Below are 23,017 nucleotides of genomic sequence, written 5' to 3'. Positions count from 1 at the left end.
TAGAAGCAGTGCACGCACTGTCCAAATATCCTCTGCAAAGCTATGAAATTGATGTGTAAGCAATGTATAACAGGTGTGATGGTCCAAACATGGCAAAATCCAAACGTTGCGAAAGTCAGCGCCCAGATCATGGCCAATGGAATTCCGCAAATCATTGTCAGCAGCTTGTAACAACTGTTGAAAGTGCAGTCAAAGCATCTGTTTGAGTTCATCCACGTACATTGTAAGCTGTGCATGTCATCAGGTTCCCCAAGAACTTCGAAGAAAGTAACCTGAAAATACAACCAACTTCATGAGTATCTTCAAACGGGATGCATGAGTGTTGCATGTAAATATGCCAGTATACCTCAAGTAAGACAAGCACATTGCGATAATCGACATGGTAATTTCAATCTCAAAATGACATCGATGGTAAAGCTTACAGCAACGCTAGTAACTTTTACATGATACACAGATCAAGATGTATGCGATTCAAGAAGGGGAATATCAATAAGGTGGAAATGTCTATTTACATGGATGGTTTAACGCGGAACCTTTCCACCTAAAACATTGCCTAACTTATAGGTAAGTTGTTTATAGTTCATTCGTTCCCTTGCGATGATGTTTTGTGGAAAAACTGGTAAAGTGCAACTCATGTGTTGTAAAACAACAATGGTCAATTAAGTTTAACCTCGAGTCGCCATTGTGTGAGAAAAGGACATGAGTGGGCTTATTTGATAAATGAAACACCGATTACATGGTTTATTACAGACACCAAGCCAATTCCCCATCATGAGAACTGAATCCATGGCTTTGGTTTTCATAGGCCTATACTTACCACAGAGTGGGTGTTAATAGCGTTGGGATCACGGTTCTCCAACTCAGGTTCAAGCATACTCATCTTCGTGGAATCCGTTAATATCGTCATTATGGCCCTGGAGGGGCCACCAAAGACGCTGGAAATGACACAGCATGTATGTACACAAGGAGTGTTGGGATGGGGGGGGGGGGGGGGGGGGGGAAGGGCTTATTTTAAAGAATTCATCTTCTGTTGTTATATAAATACATGTATTACATTTCTACAGGTTTTCCTGTGCTAACTAAGATTGCTTCACATTGAAACGTTCACGTAACTTCTCTTATCAAACTTGGTTGCAAGATGTGCCAGCACTACATGAATTTTTAAATAAAGTTTCTGGCAGGAAATACCAGTACCACGTGGCATGCGTAATTGTGCGGGTTGTCATTTGCAGTAGGCTAACCCAGGGGTCTATAGAGTTTCACGCCAAGTTCCACACTATTGTGTATTTATTTACAGGAATCGATTTCAGAATCTATGTTATGAATAAACATCTAGGCCTGCCTATATCTTTAAACTAGTCATGGGTACTTACCAGTCGACAATGAAATTCAAAGATTTTCAGACGGGAGAAACCTGTAAATGTACTTCATCAACGTCAACTTGTTTATCGTTGACAATATGGAACTTGGTAACGTTGGAACTATCAACGAAGATTACAAAGCGTCATGTCTGTGACGTCATGAATGTGACGTAACACATGTAGCAGAATGTATATGACATGGCTCAAATGGCGTTATTTTACAGAGCTCCCACAGAGGCTGCGTGTGAAGTTCTAGGCATATATATGCTATATATAACCGACTCAAAATAGAAATATAAGATTTGGATGATCACTAATGAAGCAGAATATGCTCATTTGAACCACAATGAAATGTTTATTCAAAGAGCGTCATTCAGTCAAATTTGACAACTCGCTCGTTTCCAAAACTTTGTATAGGGAGGATGGACACAAACTTTATGTTCGAAATTGTATTAAAAGTTACGCCAGGTTTGCCTTTTAACATGTACCAGTCTCTTTCCCAGACAAAACTACTACGACATTTGTCCAGACCAGGGCTAATATCGGCCTTAAGTGCTGGTACACTTTTGAACAACAAGGCTGCCACAAATGGTTATCTGGAGGCTGATGTCAAATATTATATTGGAAGATCGACCAAATGTTGTAGAGAGAAATTGTCATATGTTGTATTAGGAGGATTACCAAATGTTACTTTGGAAGAAGCATGGAGCATACGTTGTATTGGTGAGAATTACCAAATACTATACTGAAAGGTGAGCCATGCATTGTATTGGTGAGGATTACCAAATGTTATACTGAAAAGTGGATCATGCGTTGCATTGGTGAGGATTACCAAATGTTATATTGGAACGTGGGCCACGCGTTGTATTGGTGAGAATTACCAAATGTTATACTGAAAGATGGATTCTGCGTTGCATTGGTGAGGATTACCAAATGTTATACTGAAAGGTGGATCATGCGTTGCATTGGTGAGGATCACTAAATGTTTTACTGAAAGGTGGGCCACGCGTTGTATTGGTGAGAATTACCAAATGTTATACTGAAAAGTTTATCCTGTGTTGCATTGGTGAGGATTACCAAATGGTATACTGAAAGGTGGATCATGCGTTGCATTGGTGAGGATCACTAAATGTTATACTGAAAGGTGGGCCACACGTTGTATTGGTGAGAATTACCAAATGTTATACTGAAAGGTGGTCCATGTGTTGTATTGGTGGGAATCACCAAATGTTATACTGAAAGGTGGGCCACACGTTGTATTGGTGAGAATTACCAAATGTTATACTGAAAGGTGGTCCATGTGTTGTATTGGTGGGAATCACCAAATGTTATACTGAAAGGTGGGCCATGCGTTGTATTGGTGGGGATTACCAAATGTTATACTGAAAGGTGGGCCTTGCGTTGTATTGGTCAGGATTACCAAATGTTATACTGAAAGGTGGGCCATGCATTGTATTGGTGAGGATTTCCAAATGTTATACTGAAAGGTGGGCCACGCGTTGTATTGGTGAGAATTACCAAATGTTATACTGAAAGGTGGGCCATGCGTTGCATTGGTGGGAATCACCAAATATTATACTGAAAGGTGGGCCATGCGTTGTATTGGTGGGGAATACCAAATGTTATACTGAAAGGTGGGCCTTGCGTTGTATTGGTCAGGATTACCAATTGTTATACTGAAAGGTGGGCCATGCATTGTATTGCTGAAGATTAACAAATGTTACATTTGGGCCATGCGTTGCACTGAGGGGATAATCAGAGGTGCAATGGAAGTGAACTAAATAAATGTATTGGACGATTAATATAATGTTACGTTGGACATTGTTCACATGTACTGGCAGCCAGTTCTCTCTGGATGATGTTGAAATGTAGACCATGTGTTATATGGGGAGACTGAATAAGTATTGTTGTGACATGTGCCTTTTAACACGCGAGAATTGTTTAGTCAACTAGTTTCTGTCCCAATAATAGTCATTGACGTTTTACAACCGACTCTTTGCGACATTTGAGATCAAGCCCACCTCGCACATGAGGTCTGCGAGCAACCTGCGGTGATCGTTGTTTTCACCCAGGATCTGCCTGTTTTCCTCATACCATATTGCTCGCTGCCGTCGTTCAAGTGAACCACAAGTCAAATAAGCCAAGACTGTGGCAGTCTGTAGCCAGGAGATATAATTACGTTATTATTATTATGTAGCGTTATAGTTACGTCAAAAAACCATTGTCAAGTCTACAATGTTACTATGTATCAGTTTCTACTGCAAAGTCATTCTATCTTTACTGAGACATCACAATAATGAGGTAAGATCGAACGTTTGATATCAATAAAATTGCGCCAAGGGTCCTAATGCCGAGCGTTTGACAGGGTCCCATTCAATATAACAAACCATTTTTAAAGAAAGTTAAAAAAACTGATTTGTGTGGCACTGATTGACAGACTTATCAGTTATTGACTAATAACAAAACTGATATTTGAACTATGACTTTTTGATATATGACCTTAAGCTGATCTCCATCTGAAAGTGCAGGTTAAATACAATGTAGAAGTTCAATCTGTCTAATTGGATTACTACCACGCAGTATAATTATTAAGTATATGCAATATAATTTCTTATTTAATATTTCCGGTTATATAAGATAACCATTAGCTATCAATCTTTGCAAAATGAGACAGTGCCAAGACAGACAAACATGTACAAAACATGGCACTTTGGGCCATTGATCTTATTAAACAGTGAAAGGCAACTGTTCAATTAATAATTCCAAGGTCTGTTAGCGTTTTAGATTTATGTATTTGATGTTTTATGCCCTACCCAAGACTATTTCACTTGTACAACGGCGGCCAGCATTACTGTGAAAGGAACCGGATGGAGCCTTGGGGAAACCCACGCCCGTTAACAGGTTGACAAACCTTTCAACTTACACCCAAGTGTGTTTTAGAGACGGAGATCCCACTTCAAAGGGATGATTGAAAGCTGTTCAAGGTTACCGTTCAAAAGCCCTTGTTCTGCGATTTCCTTCTTATCTCAGGCAAGATGAAAGATTACAGAATAGACAAGGCAAAATCAGCACTATTAATTATTTGTGTAACTTACAAGGTACTTAGAATACTTACATAACAAAGAACGGGAAAAGAATAAAGGCTGACAAAGCATTCATTGCAGATGTAGAAAATCTAATTTATTGAGCAAACTGAATTATATATATATATATATATATACATATATATATATATATATTTAATTATTATTATTTGTATATACATAAACACATAACAATTAGGTGAAAATGGCATACATCTGAGTCTCAAAAGTTAATCATGAAAGTTAATGACGTGTATGGAACAGACTACTGGTGCCTCCAGTTCATTCAATATATACCTAATGGGGACAAGGAATTGTGAGTGATCATCAGAGGAAGACATCTTTGCAACAGTTGTCAACTGATTTATGGCCATAATATTTTTCAATTTTTGTTGGACTGTTAATTTATGACAAAGGAAAATCCAAAATCAGGATAAACATTGCAGGTATGTTGGCCTAAATTACTGTAAGTAAACCCTTGCACAGATAGCTACTTGACACAGTACAGTCTGTTGGTAGGATTTCAAATTACCCCTTGTACCCTTGCCACAATTTTACTCTCCGAAACTCAGCAAAAGTATGATGTTTTCAGACGAGCTTATAAATATTGTGAATAACAAGATAAATTCCTTGATTTCTGTACAAGGCCACTAGATGAAGGCAGATTGTTTTGTTACATGTAACATTCACTTTCAAGTGAGGTCAATGAGATAGAAATGCTTTGGGCTACTGGCGCTTGTGGTATAAGTTTTAATCACAATAGCTGTTCATAATTCCTTCCTCTTTTCCACCAAGCCTCAAATATTGCTCACAAGGGAGATAACCCTATGCATTTTGTTTGTCAACGTCCACTTCACACCTTTATGAGATCATCATTGAGCACTAGCTGTGCAATGAGGTTCAAACTAAGTGGAGTAAGTTATTTCCCATCGTATTACAAGCAGGCTGGAGGGATATTTGAGTTAAGTAAATATACTCTGAGAACAAAATCAGTGAACATCACTGACAAAACAGTATGTGTGGCAGTTCTATTAGCACTACATTGTACTTGGGTATGCACTAAATGATAATGACTAGAACAGCAAAAACTGTATTGAAATGTATTGTAAACTGCCACCCACAAGGCAAATGTAGTTCTGTAACTAGCTTCCTTTCAGAAGAGCACGAACGCCAAAAAACAACGAAAAGAAAGAACCCTTTAACATGGATCTATATCCTACATTTCCCTTATTCTGTAAACTGTACTTAATACTACAATTTTTTATCAGCCGAACAAGTTTGGGAAGGCCTTGTTTGCACTGGATACCCATACCTGTACGCCCTAAACAGTAACGAGATACAGGTGTTAAAAGATTCAACACCACTGTAAACAATTCTGGACAAGAGAGCTTCTGCAGATGGGCCGAACAATATTCCCACTTTTCCAATCTCCTCCAATGATATTAAACAAAATAGCTGATCAAGCCAAACATTATAAACTAAACTTGAACATCATAACATGATATTATCTCCCACAAGGTAACATTCTTTATGCTCTAAATCACCAAACAATTACTCTCAAACTCTCTGCACTGAACGTAACAAATCACAATGCCTACCTGAAACTCAACTACCCAATAAGCCAATTGGATAGTTGAAAAATAATAACAATAAAAAAAAAAATCACTGCATGCATGCACTTTCCTGGCAATGAGTTATCTAAGACTACTTTTTTCCTAAGGAGCTAAAGCATCATTAAACATTTCCTGTTTGATCAAATATGCAGGTAATATAAATAATAATAGTAAAAAAAAAAATTCAAAAAGCATTTATAAATCAACCCTTTCTTACACCTTTAAATTTCCAGGTGGGAGATTATCTTTTTTCTATATATTCAAAGACAGACAGGGAGAGAAAGAGACAGAGAGAAAATATATCTTTTTTCGGCATTTCCTAGAGCTGAACTACCTCACAGGAGATTTGGTACCATTTCGTGCTCGTGCAAACAAAGCTACTTCTCAAAGTACTTTTGCAGAAAGTTATACTTAAAAATGCTTCTGTACACCCAAGTAGCAACCCTGAATCCAAGGCATACAAACATACAAGACAAATACATTCATAAGAAAAGGACTTGTCAGAAAAAATGGAGTGTGCTGTCATCTTCCAACTCTGAGATAGTTTACAGATATGCATACCGATAAAGTTTGAATCAGACAGTACTCAATTCCACACAGACTGATAGAAGGAGGCAATCAAACCTTTCTTCTTCGTTAAGACACAATCAATTATTTTCCTTCTTAACAGCAGACAATGAAAAAATTTTCATTCATGAAACCTGGAAATCTATCCTTTTAATTTATCACCTTTCACGATGCTAACTTGATGCCACTGAACCCTCCATGTCCAATCACCAAAGCAATCAATCCTACATTTGCATCCACCTCAGAAGGCCTGAATTTTCACCCTAGGTAAAACAAACCAATATGAAATTTGATCTGGCCAGACAATTTTCACATGTTCATTAATCACACATTGTAATATTTCAGATCTTCTTGAATGCAATCTCCAATCTTGTTTTATCAACATCAAGATTCATCCTAGTCTATGCATTTTTCTTACACTGGTTTTCATCTCATTCTAGAAAACAAATTCTCAAAACAATCCATGGTATCTACATTCCAAAGCAGATAATCCTTAACAAATTTGCCAACAGGAAGGTCCACCATAGCACTGCAGTCACCTTACAAACAGATTAAAAGTGCCAAGAACTATTGCAGATATGAGAAATCAACAACCTTCAAAAATAAACCTATTTGGGACACTCAAAAGATTTTTGAAAACTATATAACCCTATATGATAAGACAGGCAGACTTTGTGCACTTATGGAGCATTGCAAATCAAAGTCAACTATTTAAAGCAACAAGATGATATCATACAGAGTACTGCATGCTCAACATTTTATAGTAAAGCCATGATCCTAAGACAACCTGATACAAGAAAGATTTTAAATCCATTGCGAATTACAGTGCTTCAAACAATGGCGTATTTTTTCATTTATATTATCACAGAAAGAAAACTGTTCCAAATACTAGTGTCATAAATGCCGAGTCTAGCTATTCCACATAACCAACACTTGCCATCTATAGGACACGTATATAACCCTTAGCCAAACATGACAAAGACCTGAGACTATAACATGAAGTCAAATAGCTACTGGGGATACCTTTGATGGTTTTTTGCTTAGCAGGGCTACCATATGACATCATCAAAATCACTATCAGACGAATCTCCCAACAAATCTGCTGCTGCTAGGGTCAGTAAGTGGTCCAACTCGTCTGCTAGTTGCAATTCCAAAACTACTTGATTTTGATTCTCTTCAAAGAAATCCCAAAGTAGTATCTGCTGCAACAGATCAAGGTCTCCGTCAGCGTTAGCTCGATGTCTGCGTTGTCGTGGTTGTGCGTCTGCTTTCCGACCATCTGGATAAGCATGGAGGTAAAAGCACTTCTCGTTAAATGGACATTCTCCTCGGCCTTGGTCGAAATAGCGGCAGGGTTTTCCACTAAAGAAAGAAAAGAATAATCTGTATTCCTGTTATTTCTCTAACAGATCATACCATGCATAATGTTAGATCTGTGTGCTTTATTGTTACAGGATATGTATAAGGATATAGGACAAAAATAAACAATGGTTGTATCTCATTAGAGATTAACACTGAAATAGGTATAGCACAAGCTTTTACTGGTAGTGCATATCAGATTCACCAGGTGTAGTCAGGTGTACACGTAGTTTCCTGATATATTCTACCAGAGAAAACCTTGTGCTATACTTATTACAAAATTAATCTCTATTGGTACTATTGTTCATTTTCTGGGGGTAAGATTTACTAATAAATGTGGTCTAAAAATGGCTGCTCTGTAGAGAGACTGATGTTCAGTCGTTCAGAATGGCTCTGGTGTGAACATGCACAACAGCATTTCAAAATGAAAAACAGTAGAACAGAATAGTTTATAACTTATCTCTGGTGGTATCAAATACAGCATTTTGCACGAAGACATCCTCAATATAACCAAGTTGCACTCAATAAAACTACATGTAGTACAATGTGCATGTGTGTCTTCCTTATCCTTGCGTCAGAGCTAGGTCAAGCAGTTATTTACAAGTACATGAGCAAAAGTGATAAAATATTCTACCTCAAAGCTTTTTTATAGCCTTCTATCAGTTTATCCTTTTCCTCTCGAGATTCAACCCAGTATTTGCTTGGTGTGACAAAATCTGATACAGTTCGGCATTCAGGGCAGGATCTGTAAAAAAAAAAAAAAAAAAGAAACAAAAGTAGCAGAGTCATTTATAACAAAAAGGCCAACCCTTTATGTCATGTTTTATAACATGACTGACTTTGCATCAAAATCATTTGGAAGTGAGCACTTACCGTATGATTTTGTTTTCAAAGGCTTTGTTGCTACGCCACTTCCTGATGCATGCCAGACAGAAGACATGGTTGCAGTTTGACATAATTCCAAAGCGCTGTTCACAAGGGGGCTGCTTCTCCAGTACTTTGTCCATGCAAATCCCACAAGATTTATCCTTACTCTGAGCTATGGCAAATGATAATTCCATGTCCTTCTCTAACACCTGCATGCAGTCCTGAGTTAAAATAGAAAGAAAAATACAAGATCAATCATAATAAATGGTGCACTGCAGAAAATAATAAAAATACACTGTGATGATGAAATACCTTTGAGGCACATCAACTACGTGGGTGATGGCCCACATTCACAAAATGACTGGAATTTAACTGCTGTGAAGAATTTAGAGCACTCCTGTTTTCTATGCCTAGAGGTTTTACTGCCATTGTCTCTGCCATATAAAAGTTTGTGCCCTCGCACAGTGCGATCACATCACCAGAAATCTAGACATGGAACCTTACTTGTAAAAACAGTATTATATAAGCCACTAATAATCACTTTATACCTACTTTGTATTATTTGTTTTATATTTCATATGTCAACTTGTTTAGGATTTATTAAGTACAACTGAAAACATATGTAAGGGGAGTAACTCCTTTAGGCAGTTCTTTCCACTTTCATCTTTTCACTTTCATACAATCTCTTACTGATTCGTCACCAACTGAAATAAATGCCCAGTACAAAATCTTACTGAACCAGGACATACTTGTACTCAACACCTAACCATACCAGTTTTCCCGTCCTTATTTTAGCATTACTGTGCATGTACCTCTCTGGTCTCCAGTTAGAGACCATATTATTACAAAGCCACCTAACCTCAACTGCTTTACCTTCATGTGATTATCTCTCTGTTCTTGGTCAGTAGGATGTAGGATGGCCATGCCACACAGTTCACATAAATCTCCATGGGTGTAGGCACACTGCTCGCCAAATCGACATTCTCCCTTGGCAGCAAACGGACACAGCAAGTCACCAGCATTTGCAGCATCATGGGACGTTCCGGCACTGCTGGTCTCACCGCTGTCATCTGTTCTTGTTTTGGTTGCAGCTGCATATGTGGACCTAACTGAATGTTCAAATAAATACCATGATTAAACATATTAATATTACAGTCTTTAAGTAACAATGTCAACAGGTAAACATCTTGAGCTTAAACCAGTCTTAAATACTGGTATATTATTCTCTTACAATTCTGATTTCCCAAGTAACTACATATACATAAAGCCTATTCTAATTCACAATATTTTTGGTTCAATTTAAAAGTTTTATCCACCAACTAAGTAATTTCCAGTTACATATCTCCAATTAAGATACAGAAACATCATCCTACACCAATGGTCCAAACATATATAAGCTTGTTACCTAAAGTCTGTAAAAATAATCACTTGGTTGTGATTAGGAAAAGGATACTGTTACATAAAGATAGTATGAAAAACTGATCGTCTGCAAGTCCTAGAAAGCCCAGAAGCATACCTGGTGGCTGGTATGGCTTTCCAGGAACAAACTCTGCAGCTCTCACCCACAGGTCTGGGTCCTTATGAGGCAATGAGATAGATGGGGACAAGGGAGAGCTGGGAAGGCTTTCACCAGCAGAACCATGTTTCTTCAATGTGACCATTTTCCCTATTGGTGCTGCAGGTGGTTTACTGATGGGGGCAGGTTTTAATCTCTTGTCTGGACTTCCCTGAGATGACAGCCTGAAGGTTGTTGTCCCATTTGTGCTATTGGCTTTTGGTTTGACATGGTCATACCTGAAAACAGAATAACACACCAACTTATCTTCTTACACAGAACTGAAAACAACAAAAAATGGGAAATGATCATCAAACTGGAGCGTATGACACATATTCAAACTAGTAAAAATCTAAACCCAAAATGTACTTCTGTCAAAAGAATGCTACCCACATTCCTGCACCTATGTTCAATAAACGTTACAGCTGCTGATCAATTCGAGGAGAGATAAAGTAACTCGCTTCTCATTACACAGCTTATTTGCATCAGAACATTCTGACATTATATCAATAGTTATACCAGCAGAGAATGTGTACCTGCATCGGTCACCGTATGTACAAGATCCCTCAAGGTAAAACTTGCAAACATTACTTGGTGGTGGGCCATTCAGATCATGGGAAAAGCGGCAGTTTGACCCTTCACGGCAGACTCCATGCATGAAGTACCTACAAAACAAATTGTATTCAATGGTTAGAAGAAAATTCCTTCCAGATTATGTCCAAAAAGAAAAAATAAATACCACCCTACTCCGCTGCTGGGTCATTGCGCTGTGCTGGTGTGCTAACCCCCTTGATGTTAAGGCTTATGTTTTCAATATTAATTATGGAAATGTAATCACCATGCACACCTGTTTCTGCGAGTCTAACCATACTTTTCCTTGTAAAGTAGTATTCTACTAAAAATTTAGTCATTCCATATACTCAAGCCAGAAGTCTCCAAGTCATCAGCTCAGAATTGATTGACCTGCAGATGGTCGTGGGCTCTGCCCAGATCCTCTCCCCCCCCCTCCAACTCCCACAGAAGTATAAGTGAAATACTTTTGAGTACCACGCAAAACATCAATTTAAATAAACAACCAAATAAATATGAGAATAACTTAAGTTTTGGCATCAAAAGAATCATTTTAAGGTATTCAGGTGCTTCTGAAGCACTTTTTTTCTTTTGGTGAATTATATTTATCGTTTCAGCTGGAAAAAAAGGCTTATTTTGTCACTTCATTTCAGAATCATGTGAGAAATTACCCAAAGTAATGAAATTTCCACACAATCGTACATCTTACCTTCCTCTAACATATCAACCCATTTTCACATCTCCTTATAGTTAAATCTTATTGTAGGTATTATTTTAACGGCTTATACAGATAACTTTTAAACAAACTTTGCTATGCCTGCCACATCTTATCTTTTATCATGGACCATGCAGTTACCAAAGGGGTTGAATGCAAGATGATTAACTTTTTGTGAGGTCTGATTGTCTTGTAGCTATTCTGAATTTGTCTTCGTTATTATTACCTCCACCAAGCAAGTTATGCCTCTGCCAACATAAAATTGTCCGTCTGACTGTCTGTCAATAATGTTAAGGACAAAGCTATGGATGGGTTTGGATTCTATTGATATGGGGCTGTATTTTGCAAACAAGATACAAAACATGAGTTCACTTGAGTTAAAAACTGTCAAATACAGTAGTCTGATGAAATTCCAAGGTTAGTCCTCACTGGTGTTTAAAGCCTTACAAAACTTTCACTTATAGGACTTTCTTTTGGATTGGAGCCTGCAGTCTCGATGGTAAAAGGAACCATTGACAGAAGCAAAAACAAGAGACTTCCACGGTTATGCCACTGCAAATCTATGTGCCATTAGAATGTCCATCAACATGTGCAGGGTACCAATTTTAATGTAACTTTTTATGGCATTTACCCTCAAGAACACTATTAATGATGAATCACTTGAACAATTAAGCTCTAGGCGACCAAGAATTGTTCCGCACTATCAGAAAGCTGTCTGGTTAGCGGTTATCTCCATTCAAAAATCTCTGTAGTAACTGTATCAAGCGTGGGCTGATTATTTATTTACTGCTGTTTAATGAGACACAACAAATTTTCACTTGTAGAATGTCTGTCAGTATTATGGGTGAAGATATGAGTTACTGGGAAACTCTTCCACATGTAACACAGAAATAAATTGGTCTTCAATGAAATATATGATGTGTGAGCGACCACGTGTGTTGTTGATAGCTTTTTGTTACCTATGCCCCAGAAACAGGGAGAGCAGGGGAATATATAACTTCTTTGTCTCAGGCAGGTTTTGAGCTTGCATCTCCTTTATAAGCAATTAAAAGGCAAGTATCATTAACCTCTACCCCATGTGGGGTTAGATATAGTGAGTGAGTGCTTGGGGTTTAACGTCGTACTCAACAATTTTTCAGTCATTTGACGACGAAGGAATCCTTAGGGTGCATGTACGTGTAATGTGCCTCCTTATTGCAGGACGGATTTCCACCGCTCTTTTATCTAGTGCTGCTTCACTGAGACGACTTACCGAAAGCAAGTAAGTCGCACCGCCCGAGCCATTATACTGATAGGGGTCAACCAATCATCGCACTATCCCCTTTGTGCTGAACGCCAAGCGAGGAAGTTATAACTTCCTCTTTTAAAGTCTTAGGTGTGGCTCAATCAAGGATTGATGCTATCTGGGCCGGTAGGGGATTAGATTTAAATTTTATTCAAAAATGTGTATGTTTGAATGACACCCAAATTGAGTGGACCCTGCATAAATGACCACAATCTATTCTGGTTAGGAAGATATGCCAAGAAACCAAATAAGAACAAAGTAGTAAGTCAATGAATACTGACCTCTAAAGAAGGGCTATAGACTAAAATCTAGACCAAAAATAAAGAAAATCAATAATAATGAGCCACCATGCTCTGAGCAGCATCACACCTATGTAATTATTACAGTTCTTGGCCAATAAACAGAGATTGCTAGAGATGTAAACAAAGTAAATATAACCCCAGAAACCTTGATTATGATTTTGACATAAGAAATAGAAATAACAGGTTTCAGGTAAAGCACACTTTTTCAGAATACATGTACATGTGTAGACTTGAAATATGATAGCTTAAGTAGGAAATATCAAGAACACAAAATATTATTTTAATAAGAGGGTTAATTTTTTTGAGGTTATTTTCAGGTTTTCAGGACTGCCTGACTTTATACACTGACATTTGACAAGTCACTGATTAACTTCCTACATGTGACCCACAGATATGCAACATACTGTAAAGTACTTATTATTCACTGGAATTTATTTTTCCGGATTTTCTCCAAAAACATGTTTGCGGAAATTATTTTTCATGTATTTAAAAGAATACTGAAAAAAAATCATAAAGTGTTAAAATTTTCCAAGATATAATGTGGCCGGAATTATTCAAGCACGTCAAACAGTTATTATCATGAGTGGCTTTAATCCTCCTTTGTTTCTTGCTGTGTCGCTAATTCTCGTGATCTGGATCAGAGATGATTAAAATAATTGGGGATGGATTATCAATAAGTAAGAAGATTACTTTCACACCTACTGTGAGCAGCAATCAACAGGTGTCACTTCTTTTCAAACCATTGATGAGTATTTTAAAACACCTGGCAAAGTGACCGGTCACCTTTTGAGCAGTTCAACGCAAAACATATGAATTAACCATTATCGGCGCAGTTACTCACTCTTTATCAAGTAATACGGTAAGGTTTGCATTGATTTTACTTTTAATCGTCCTCTGTAGAAGCTCAGAAACCGCAAACATTGCCGTAGCTGTCAAAAGGCCATTGTGTTGTTGTACACACTTCACAGTTTGTTACAAGTTCACTCATTGGACCAAAGGAGAGAGACAGCCAATGGGACAGTGTGTATCAGAGCGAAATTCATTAAAAACTAGCACATGCTTGTATCTACTTCTCTTTCACTTTACCGGCATAGTGAACAATAATCAAACTAAAGACAAATGAACTCCCACTTTTTTTTATACCCACAAATCCTGAGCACAGAGTTGGTATATATTTAAACCATAATTTCCCTTCCCTGCTGTTAACAATTTTAGCTGATCCGTCGGGCTTTCTTTGTGCAACTCCCGTCAGCCTAGCAAAGATTTCACTTCATTATTACTACTACCTGTAGTATATCATTTCATATTGGATATTTTTCACTGGAATTATTTTTTGAGGAAAATTAATGACCGCGAAAATTTGTTCCACACAAAAATTAAGTACTTCACAGTATTAGTCTTCAAGTGGTCCTCAAGGAATATTAGACTGAATACTCATATGAGCTTCATCTGTTGTCACCCAGGTCAGATGAAAAATGAGAGCAGGGGAATGCCAATGTACAACTTCCCTATCCATGGCTGGGAATGAACCCGTACCTCATGTATCCTTATGATTCAAAGACAAGCATTTATAACTACTATGGTATGATCCACTCTCGTGTTACAGTAGATTCCAGTGCTGACCCTGCCAAACTGCAGGTAGATAGTCTGATGTCCCCTGAATATATTCCGATCATTTAAAACTTCAAAAGCGACAGAAAAACGACAGAATTTGGTCATGATATATCACAAAATCTACTTCACTACGACCGAGTCATCGATGACTTTGTGCCGTTATTTTGTACAACTAGGCCTTACTGGTCGTTAGCGAAGTGACAAAAACTGACCTTTTCCCCAATCCTTTAAAACTGGGCATTCATTTTGTTTAGACACGAAAGGGTGGTCACGTGACCTCCAACTTCCGACCTGTCTTACAGAATTGTCATCTCTGTATCTACAACTGTATACTACATGCCTAGGAATTAATTTTCTTCATTGGCCAACATATTACTTAAGACAATACACTAACATAAACGGCATTACATGTTTATTTGTTCAAGGTAACATCAGTATTTCTGTGCTACGATATTTGATACAATATTGGACTCAATGTTTGACAATTCTTAGTTTAGCACTTCAATTTTAAAAATGACCATTTTCCACTTACCATTTATTTTCACGTGTCTAATTGGTGCTTCTGTAATGCGATAAAACCTAATTTTAAATTTAACACAAAATAAATAATGATAATAGATATCAAGCCATGTAGTCATTTTGAAACGTCTTCAATTGAATACTGGAGAATGAGGATCGGTCAAGCTCAATGGGCACAGAGCTCAGGCCACGTGTTTGTTAACATGACAAGAAGTTCACAGCGGTAATGGTGATTAAGAACACGTGCATGGGATACAACAAGAAAGCAAACAAGTTAAAGGCACATATCTGAAACTGTTTAAAACAAAAGTGTTTATTTGAGAGAAAAAAACTGCAGGAAGTAACCAAATACAGCCTTGAAACTGCATGGTGACTTGGTCGTGATGATGTCATCATCTTGCTGCAATTTGCATTCAAAACAACGCAATCGCGAGGATAATCAACAGGTTTCAAGTGAAAAATATGCAAAATTACAGACAGAAAATTGGGGTATTGAAAGACAGTCACATGTACAATGCTACACTAAACAGGTAAACGATAAATTATTACAACCTGCACAAGACTTTAGAAGTCCATGGGCCGAGTTCGGTGGCTGCTGCCAACCCTTCCGCCATCGTCAGTTCAGTCACAGTTGATACGAGAATGCGGCTGAAACTATATTTTATGCAAAATATGTGTTATCTATGTTCTCTCCAAGATTTCCTGCAAAATGTGTGAAATATTAATACATTGTGCACAGTGTATAAAATAGAGTAAAATTTTTGAAATAGGTGACAATAATGCATTGGCATGGCTACTACTCTGCGGATTTATTATATATCGCCAGCTTAGTATGTCTTACCCATATCTCAAGCGGGAAATCGGTGTCTGACACCTGCAAAGCCATCGGCATATTTTCTGGTCCAATGCACAGTTAACAGGTAACAATTCGTGGAATCATATATGACATGAACGTGCCTTCTTCGTGCACAATTTTCCTGGATGCCCTTACGTTCAAGGACCGTATTATATGTCGAATTCAAAGGTTGCAAACGACGGTATTTCGAGCCATCGACGATATTTTGAGCTATCTGCGATCGTTTGCGCGGTACTAGGCGTTGCGCAGATCTAGGCAATTGTAGATGAATATGGAATCCGTTGGAGGTTAAATGTGCATGAAAAAGTTACTACTCTTATTATGGTCTTGACTTAGTGAACACGTCGGGTTTTCGATCATTTTGCACGCATGCAAAAGTTTATAGTACCTGGCTGCATATGATAGAATATGATGTATGCTTATGCCAATAGTATACTAATAATATATACATCTGGCATAAGAATGGATTGATAAAGGTGCAGGATGTACCTGTGTTTGGTGTGCTTGGCTTTTGAAACAAAAACAAACCAAGGTTTTATCCAAAACAGTATGTTATCTAATTGTGTGGCCTCTTTAGCAGGTTCTTTTTATTTGTATAAATTTATGTAATATCTGACTTAGTAGTACAGGTACTCACTTGTCCTGCAATTGTGGGTTATGTTTTCTTGCCTGCAAAAATTTCAGACTCTAGTGTATACTGTCAAAAATGTTTGAGAGCGACAATTTGGCAAGGTGTATAGTATAGACTAGTCTAATGTAGATATAAGTCAAGTACTGATTTTTTAAAACAAAAGAGCTCTTAATAGGACAATTTTAAATTCAATTTGAACTTAAAAGGAACTTTCGGGACAAATATTGGATGATGGGCATAATGTAGATGTAACAGTTAGATATTGATTTTCTATATAAAAAAGTGGGGGGGGGGGGAGTTCTTATTTCATCAATAAATGAAATTTGAATTTGAGAGTGCTTTTTTGAGGGGGCAGCCTTAAATCAGACTGATTTAACCTGGATTAGGAACAATGGCCACTCAAGCATTGTAGAGTGTTTAATGTCACCTAGGTCCCACAGACATGAAACAGCAAACAGCATAAGGGGGGGGATTGAACCTATATAATAATATATTTATTTACCAAAGGTTAGCTCTTTCAATTTACAGTGAAACCGTTCATCCGCCTGGCAGTTCTAGAGAAAACAATGTATAGGGAACATGTACTAAGTCCAAACCAGATAAAGCATCGTGTGGTTTGAGGATTGAAGCTAGATAAAGCGTCGTGTGGTTTGAAAATTGAAGCTACATATATTCATACTTACAAAATGCACTAACACAGCTAACAGTGCTGTCCCCACAACTGTCCCATCCAGCAGGAGAAGTAAGGTGGTGGGAGATTGCCCATTAACAACCCCTTCCTTCCCGCCTGCTGCCTGGAACACCCTACACATGTACAAACAAACCAAGTGAGTGGGAGATGGCCCCTTTCCCATCCCCTGTTTGATTTGGACAATGCACTTGGGTGCAAGAGTGTTACAGGGATCTAGCCTTACAAAATGATTTTCTGTAATAATAATAATAATTCATCTCAGTTTAAATAAAAAAATATATGCACATCTTAGGTTTTAACATATCGCTTTTAGATTCTGAACAACTAATCTTAAGAAAGGTGGGATTTTATCTAGATGGAGGATACAGTGAAAGCTTACATGCACACGTACCATTCAGTTGTTGTGTGAAGTAAATAATTTTAAGTAGCGTGGTTGAAAGCTTGATAGGAAAGTGGCTTCTTTTACATGGATTTCTGCGCACCTACATTTACATGGAACAGGAAAACACTCTAACTACAATATATAAGGATATATATATATATAATATATATTGTATTTATTTATTTTTTATTACAGGACATTTATTTGTGAAAATTGAGGACGGTTCCAAATTGGGTATCAAATAGATCATTGCCCCTCAAGTTGGAACCAAACATTTTCAGACCCTACCTTTGTGTATCTTTTCAGAGGCTTAGATGAGAAATAGAGAGATGTTGAGGAGATGCCTATGCTGAACCCTTGTTGCAGAAGTTATATGTAGGGTAGCTGGAAGAATCCCAACAGCCTAAACACAATGGCTCCTCAAAGTATTTCAGCCAAAGTTTGTGAGGTTTTGTACCAATTGCCTACACGTATTATCTGCACAGTCATAGTTATCTTCCAGTGTGTTATCCTGGATTACTACCTTGTAACTCATAAAGGATATGCATGGTTGGCCTTCATTGCAGCAGACTTGGCTGTTGTCTTTGTGTTTGTGGCAGCATTTGTCATATCATACAGACATTTGTTGATGTCTAGGGAGTCCTCCACTCAGATGACAGAAGTACGCCCTGGGAGTCTTCCCCTTGGCTATATTGCTTGGGGTGTCTATTCCTTGGCTCTGGTTGCCAGGATTGTAGTCATATTTCGAACATTTGTATTTAATCTGTCGGAGTCAGAGTTTTTTGGACCAAACTTGCTAAAGCTGTCCCTTTCACTGTCATCGCCAATTTTCCTCCTGCTTTTGATGACACACAACAATGCACCTATCACTAGTCCTCGACGACAATACATCGAAGAAATAACCGGCAGTGTACCTTTGGATATTTTGGACTCTGTGGAAATCCTTGATGTTCTTTTCACTAACCAGTCTAGGATCCTGCTTCCCTTCAGCCTGGAGCATGCCATCTTGTCTGTGTCCTGCATAAACCTTGTCCTTCCAGTGTTGCCATTGCTCACTCTAAGTCGTACTCACTTTGGCTACAAGAAGCTGGCTGACGGTCTCCTGATGGGTCACAGACTTCTTCATATGATAGTTGTAAATGTTCCCTACCTGGTCATCCGACTGATTATTTGGCATGGGGCAGAACAAAGCGTCTCCGTTCTTCTTACTAAAAACATAATCATGATATTTCTTACCCTTCATGACCTATATGCCTGGAAGCAAGAAAAGGAGTTGGAGAAAGAAGAAAATGCTCGTAACTACGAAATGGAGGAGAGGAACTCGATCACAGATAATCAAGCTCTTTAAAGTATCTGGGATAATGCCATGTTGCCTCTAAACATGTTTACCTCTTCAACCGTAACATACTACTCTTGAAGGTGCTGTGGTGGTCTGTGTACATGTTACCAGTACACAGACCAGTCACAGTATCTTTGCTTGAAACCAGTGTCAAATACCTGACAGGCCTGAAGTCTTTTTGTCACTCGTTTAAGAAAATACTTTAACATTATACATTTACCACCGTTTTTAACAATCACTAATGTGGCACTTTTCAAGTCGTCGTCTTGCTCTTCCTTATGTCTATGAATATCAGTGAAAGATTAAAATACAAATTTTTAATTCACAGCTTATTGGTCTTCTCAGCTGAAGTTTGTGGCTTCAAAAGTCTTGCCAATTTGTATCTTTATGCATTAAAACATAAATTGTTTAAAGTGTTCCATGATTCAATGTATGTATTCATGTTATCTTTCTTGTTGGCAGCTACACTATGTGAAATTTGTACTTAATAGGCAACCAGAGCTTTGCCAATTTTTTTTTTCTCTACATACATACAGAGATGTCATTCTTCCTGTGAAAACGTCTAAACTTCCATTGGTGGTGAAATTAGTCTGCAGCTTTATAAATGACTGAATTAGCATGTAGGTGTGTTGTTATTAATTATTGAATATAGCCTTTGACATGCATATATGTGTACGAGATAGCTGTTAGTAATTACTGACATACCAAAGAGAACAGTATCAGTGCTTTGTGAACCAGTCAATAAGCCAAAAGTCACCGTGTATTATATCCAGTAATTATGTGTTGATAGATTTTTTTTTTATTTTATGTAATACATCCTTGTATCTATGGGATCTTTGAGCAATATATGGCATCATAGTTTAAGTATATATATATATATATATATATATATTTTTTTTTTATTTTACAATTTTTGTATTCCTTTATCACATCTCTTATTTTACCAAGCGATCAAAAGAGACTTTCATTTACTTGTTTCATGTATTCCATGCATATAATGGGATAAAAAAATTCTTTTGTTCAGTTTTACTTTATTATGTTCAGATTTAATTGTCTTATGATTAGGAATGATTATTCTATGCTCCTTTGTAAAAGCTTAATAATGTTGACATCGCAATTTAATAACTTTACCCCAACTTATACCCAGTATGATAAATATGAGGAAAAGAACTCTCCTATGTTTACCTTTTCCAAGCATTTTTAATGCAGGAACAAACTCCTGGAATCTCCCTCACAGTTTCCACTTGCCCTTAAAATCCTTAAAACTATTTGAATTTTGTTGAAAAGTTTTCAATTTCTTGAAAAATAGCTAATTTTGGCATTATTTCAATGTCAAAGATATGGGTCAGTATTTGGTAATGTCGCGTTTTCAAAGGGGCAAACATGCTCTTTTCATCTTCATATTTGACGGGTATTTTTAGTTTTATGATCAACGTATAGCATTGAACTACAAGATTTTAATTATGTACACAAATTACTTGCATAGTTTAAATTAATTTTTCCACATATAGGGCTACTAATTAGCACAAAATTTCATACAATGGATACACATACTGCAGTTGCCTGAAATCCAAACATCTTTGCTGTATGTTTCAGAGATCTTTTCAATTTTATCTTTAGTTCCACTGTGAAAGCTTGAACATCAAATATGGTTTCCAAAATCTAATTAAAAGTCATTAGCAAAAATCTAGCGATATGTTCTGTTGCAAAATGACAGCAAGCTCTAAATTAATCCACTTCACTACCGACTGTCACTCCATAAATGTCCAAATATTAACCTGTGTTAAATTTTCAAAAGATGACTGACGTGTTCTTCTGTTAGATGTTTCCTTATTTGCAGAACCTAGTTATTATATCAAGGAAAACCTGACGCGTGACGCAGGTGACAGTCTGTGATGGAGAGGACAGTTAATAACAAAGATGCAAAGTCTCAGTAGTTATTTGAATTGACTTAAATGCTTTGGAATGAAATAAGTAGTAACAGGGACGGTGGTATGTATATCACTTACAGATGTACGTGGATCTTAAGTGTACATATACGTGAAACCTGAACTAAAGAGGTATGGGTAATATATTGCTGTTATTAGACAATGAAATTAACATGTCAAATGAAGGGCCATATATGTGCCTTTTATAACCTCTTCAACCAATATGTGTTCAAGGGAGGAGTCAGAAAGAAGAAATCCTTTGTTTCTTTTTTTGTTTTGGTTTGCAGGTCTGGAAGCGAAACAAACATTACCTAACACGAATCACTGCACTGCTCCGATTTACAGAAATTAGGTTCAGTATTATAGGTTTGTTCTCACTTTAACAATTCATTTAATCCACTACGCCACCGCACATTCTTCTTCACACCATGAATGTAGGCCCCAAAAATCTTAAGAATGGCATCACTTAAAACCTAATGTTTAGCAGTTGATAGTCTCAGATCTGTTGGACCTACCGTTTAAAACCACTAGTCAGTGTAGTTCAGTACTGCTCAGTATGCCAGTGCATCGATAGATTAATTGACCCACTTTCAAGCGGATAATACCTTACAATCCTGCAACTATACTGAACAATAGCCAGACCCCTTTTAAACCCATGATTTCTAGGCTTTTAAGTTGTCTTTTGAAACCAAACTTGAAAACTTTTTGAGATTTGATTTTTGGCAAAAATTCAATTTGCTGAAAATGAAAATCAAATCAGATTTTCTCTGCTTATCAAATATAGTGCAAATTATTACTTTTCAGAAAGTATCAGACTTATACCTGTACTATTTATAGTGTTAAAATTTTAAAAAGTTAATGATCAACACTCCTTATAAATGTTAGGTACTTAAATATTACCACTTTTGATCGGTAATATGTGCAAAGACAAGGTTGCTGTTTTGTGCAAGGTAATTATTCGGGCTACCTAATATCAAATTGAAAGTTATAATTCAAGATTTTCGTTGATCGATTTATTCTGAAAATTTTATGTATAGTCTGAATTCAATATACAGTGTTGTATACACAGATATCTTTTTCGCAGCAACGTTTGTGCATTTATGCAGGTGTGCCTTAAGAGACGAGCCATTATGTAACAGTAGTTGTCATTTCCATGATGGGAATGGTCATCTGTGTCACATAAAAATGTGACATAAATGACTGTGACCCAGATGACAGAAATTTTGGAATCAGCATTTAATAATGACATGCCTTTGGGCGTTCGAGGTGACAAAGAAATGTGAAAAAACTTACATCTGGGTAGAGAAGTAGAGAAATTTTTTTAAAACAAATTATTGAGAACCTCTAACTTTTCAGTTGATTCAAAAATGTAGAGCTGCTGTCAACTGTTGAGAGCCACGTGGTCAGTCGCATGTCTTTTCTGAACTATAATAAGGCAAACCTGCCATCCGAAAATTTAGGGACACCAAATTTTAAAGAACAGATTTTGTTTCTTCGGTGTAGAAATAAAATTTTTATCATAGTTTAGTCCTACAAGGAGATAAATTGTTATGAAATGAGAATTATATCAGTGAGCAAATTTTTCGTAAATGTTGGGACAAGCTATTTTGACATACACAAGTGACTTTCGAGGCATAAAAAATAAATATTACAGTGATATTTCAATATGTAAGTATGTATGTAGTCTTGTAACTGTATGAGCTGGTTAATCAAGGTGAAAAAATCATCCAAATCCGAAAAATAAAAATAAATATCAAGTCTGAAGGACATGAATGTGCAA

The 23,017-nt window shown here is 37.1% G+C and overlaps 2 protein-coding genes across 2 annotated transcripts; one reads left to right on the top strand and one right to left on the bottom strand.

The window, feature by feature from the left end:
• Nucleotides 1-4,644: 4,644 nt before the first annotated feature.
• LOC135469984 (probable E3 ubiquitin-protein ligase makorin-1) lies at nt 4,645-16,029 on the bottom strand. The gene is made up of 7 exons (XM_064748661.1): nt 15,963-16,029; nt 10,942-11,070; nt 10,367-10,644; nt 9,724-9,959; nt 8,857-9,071; nt 8,618-8,728; nt 4,645-7,986 (listed from the first exon to the last, which is right to left on the bottom strand). The coding sequence occupies exons 1-7, from the start codon at nt 16,022-16,024 to the stop codon at nt 7,674-7,676; spliced, it is 1,344 nt and encodes a 447-aa protein (XP_064604731.1). The 5' UTR covers nt 16,025-16,029; the 3' UTR covers nt 4,645-7,673.
• Nucleotides 16,030-16,255: 226 nt separating this feature from the next.
• Nucleotides 16,256-20,156, top strand: LOC135471495 (uncharacterized). Its single transcript, XM_064750751.1, has 2 exons — nt 16,256-16,330; nt 18,277-20,156. Exon 2 carries the CDS (start codon nt 18,383-18,385, stop codon nt 19,316-19,318), a length of 936 nt encoding a protein of 311 aa, XP_064606821.1. The 5' UTR covers nt 16,256-16,330; nt 18,277-18,382; the 3' UTR covers nt 19,319-20,156.
• The last annotated feature ends 2,861 nt before the right edge of the window (nt 20,157-23,017 follow it).

Source organism: Liolophura sinensis, chromosome 7 (genome assembly GCF_032854445.1).
Source record: "Liolophura sinensis isolate JHLJ2023 chromosome 7, CUHK_Ljap_v2, whole genome shotgun sequence".
In the NCBI taxonomy this organism is placed as follows: Eukaryota; Metazoa; Mollusca; class Polyplacophora; order Chitonida; family Chitonidae; genus Liolophura; species Liolophura sinensis.
This window is presented reverse-complemented; position numbering and strand designations above follow the sequence as displayed.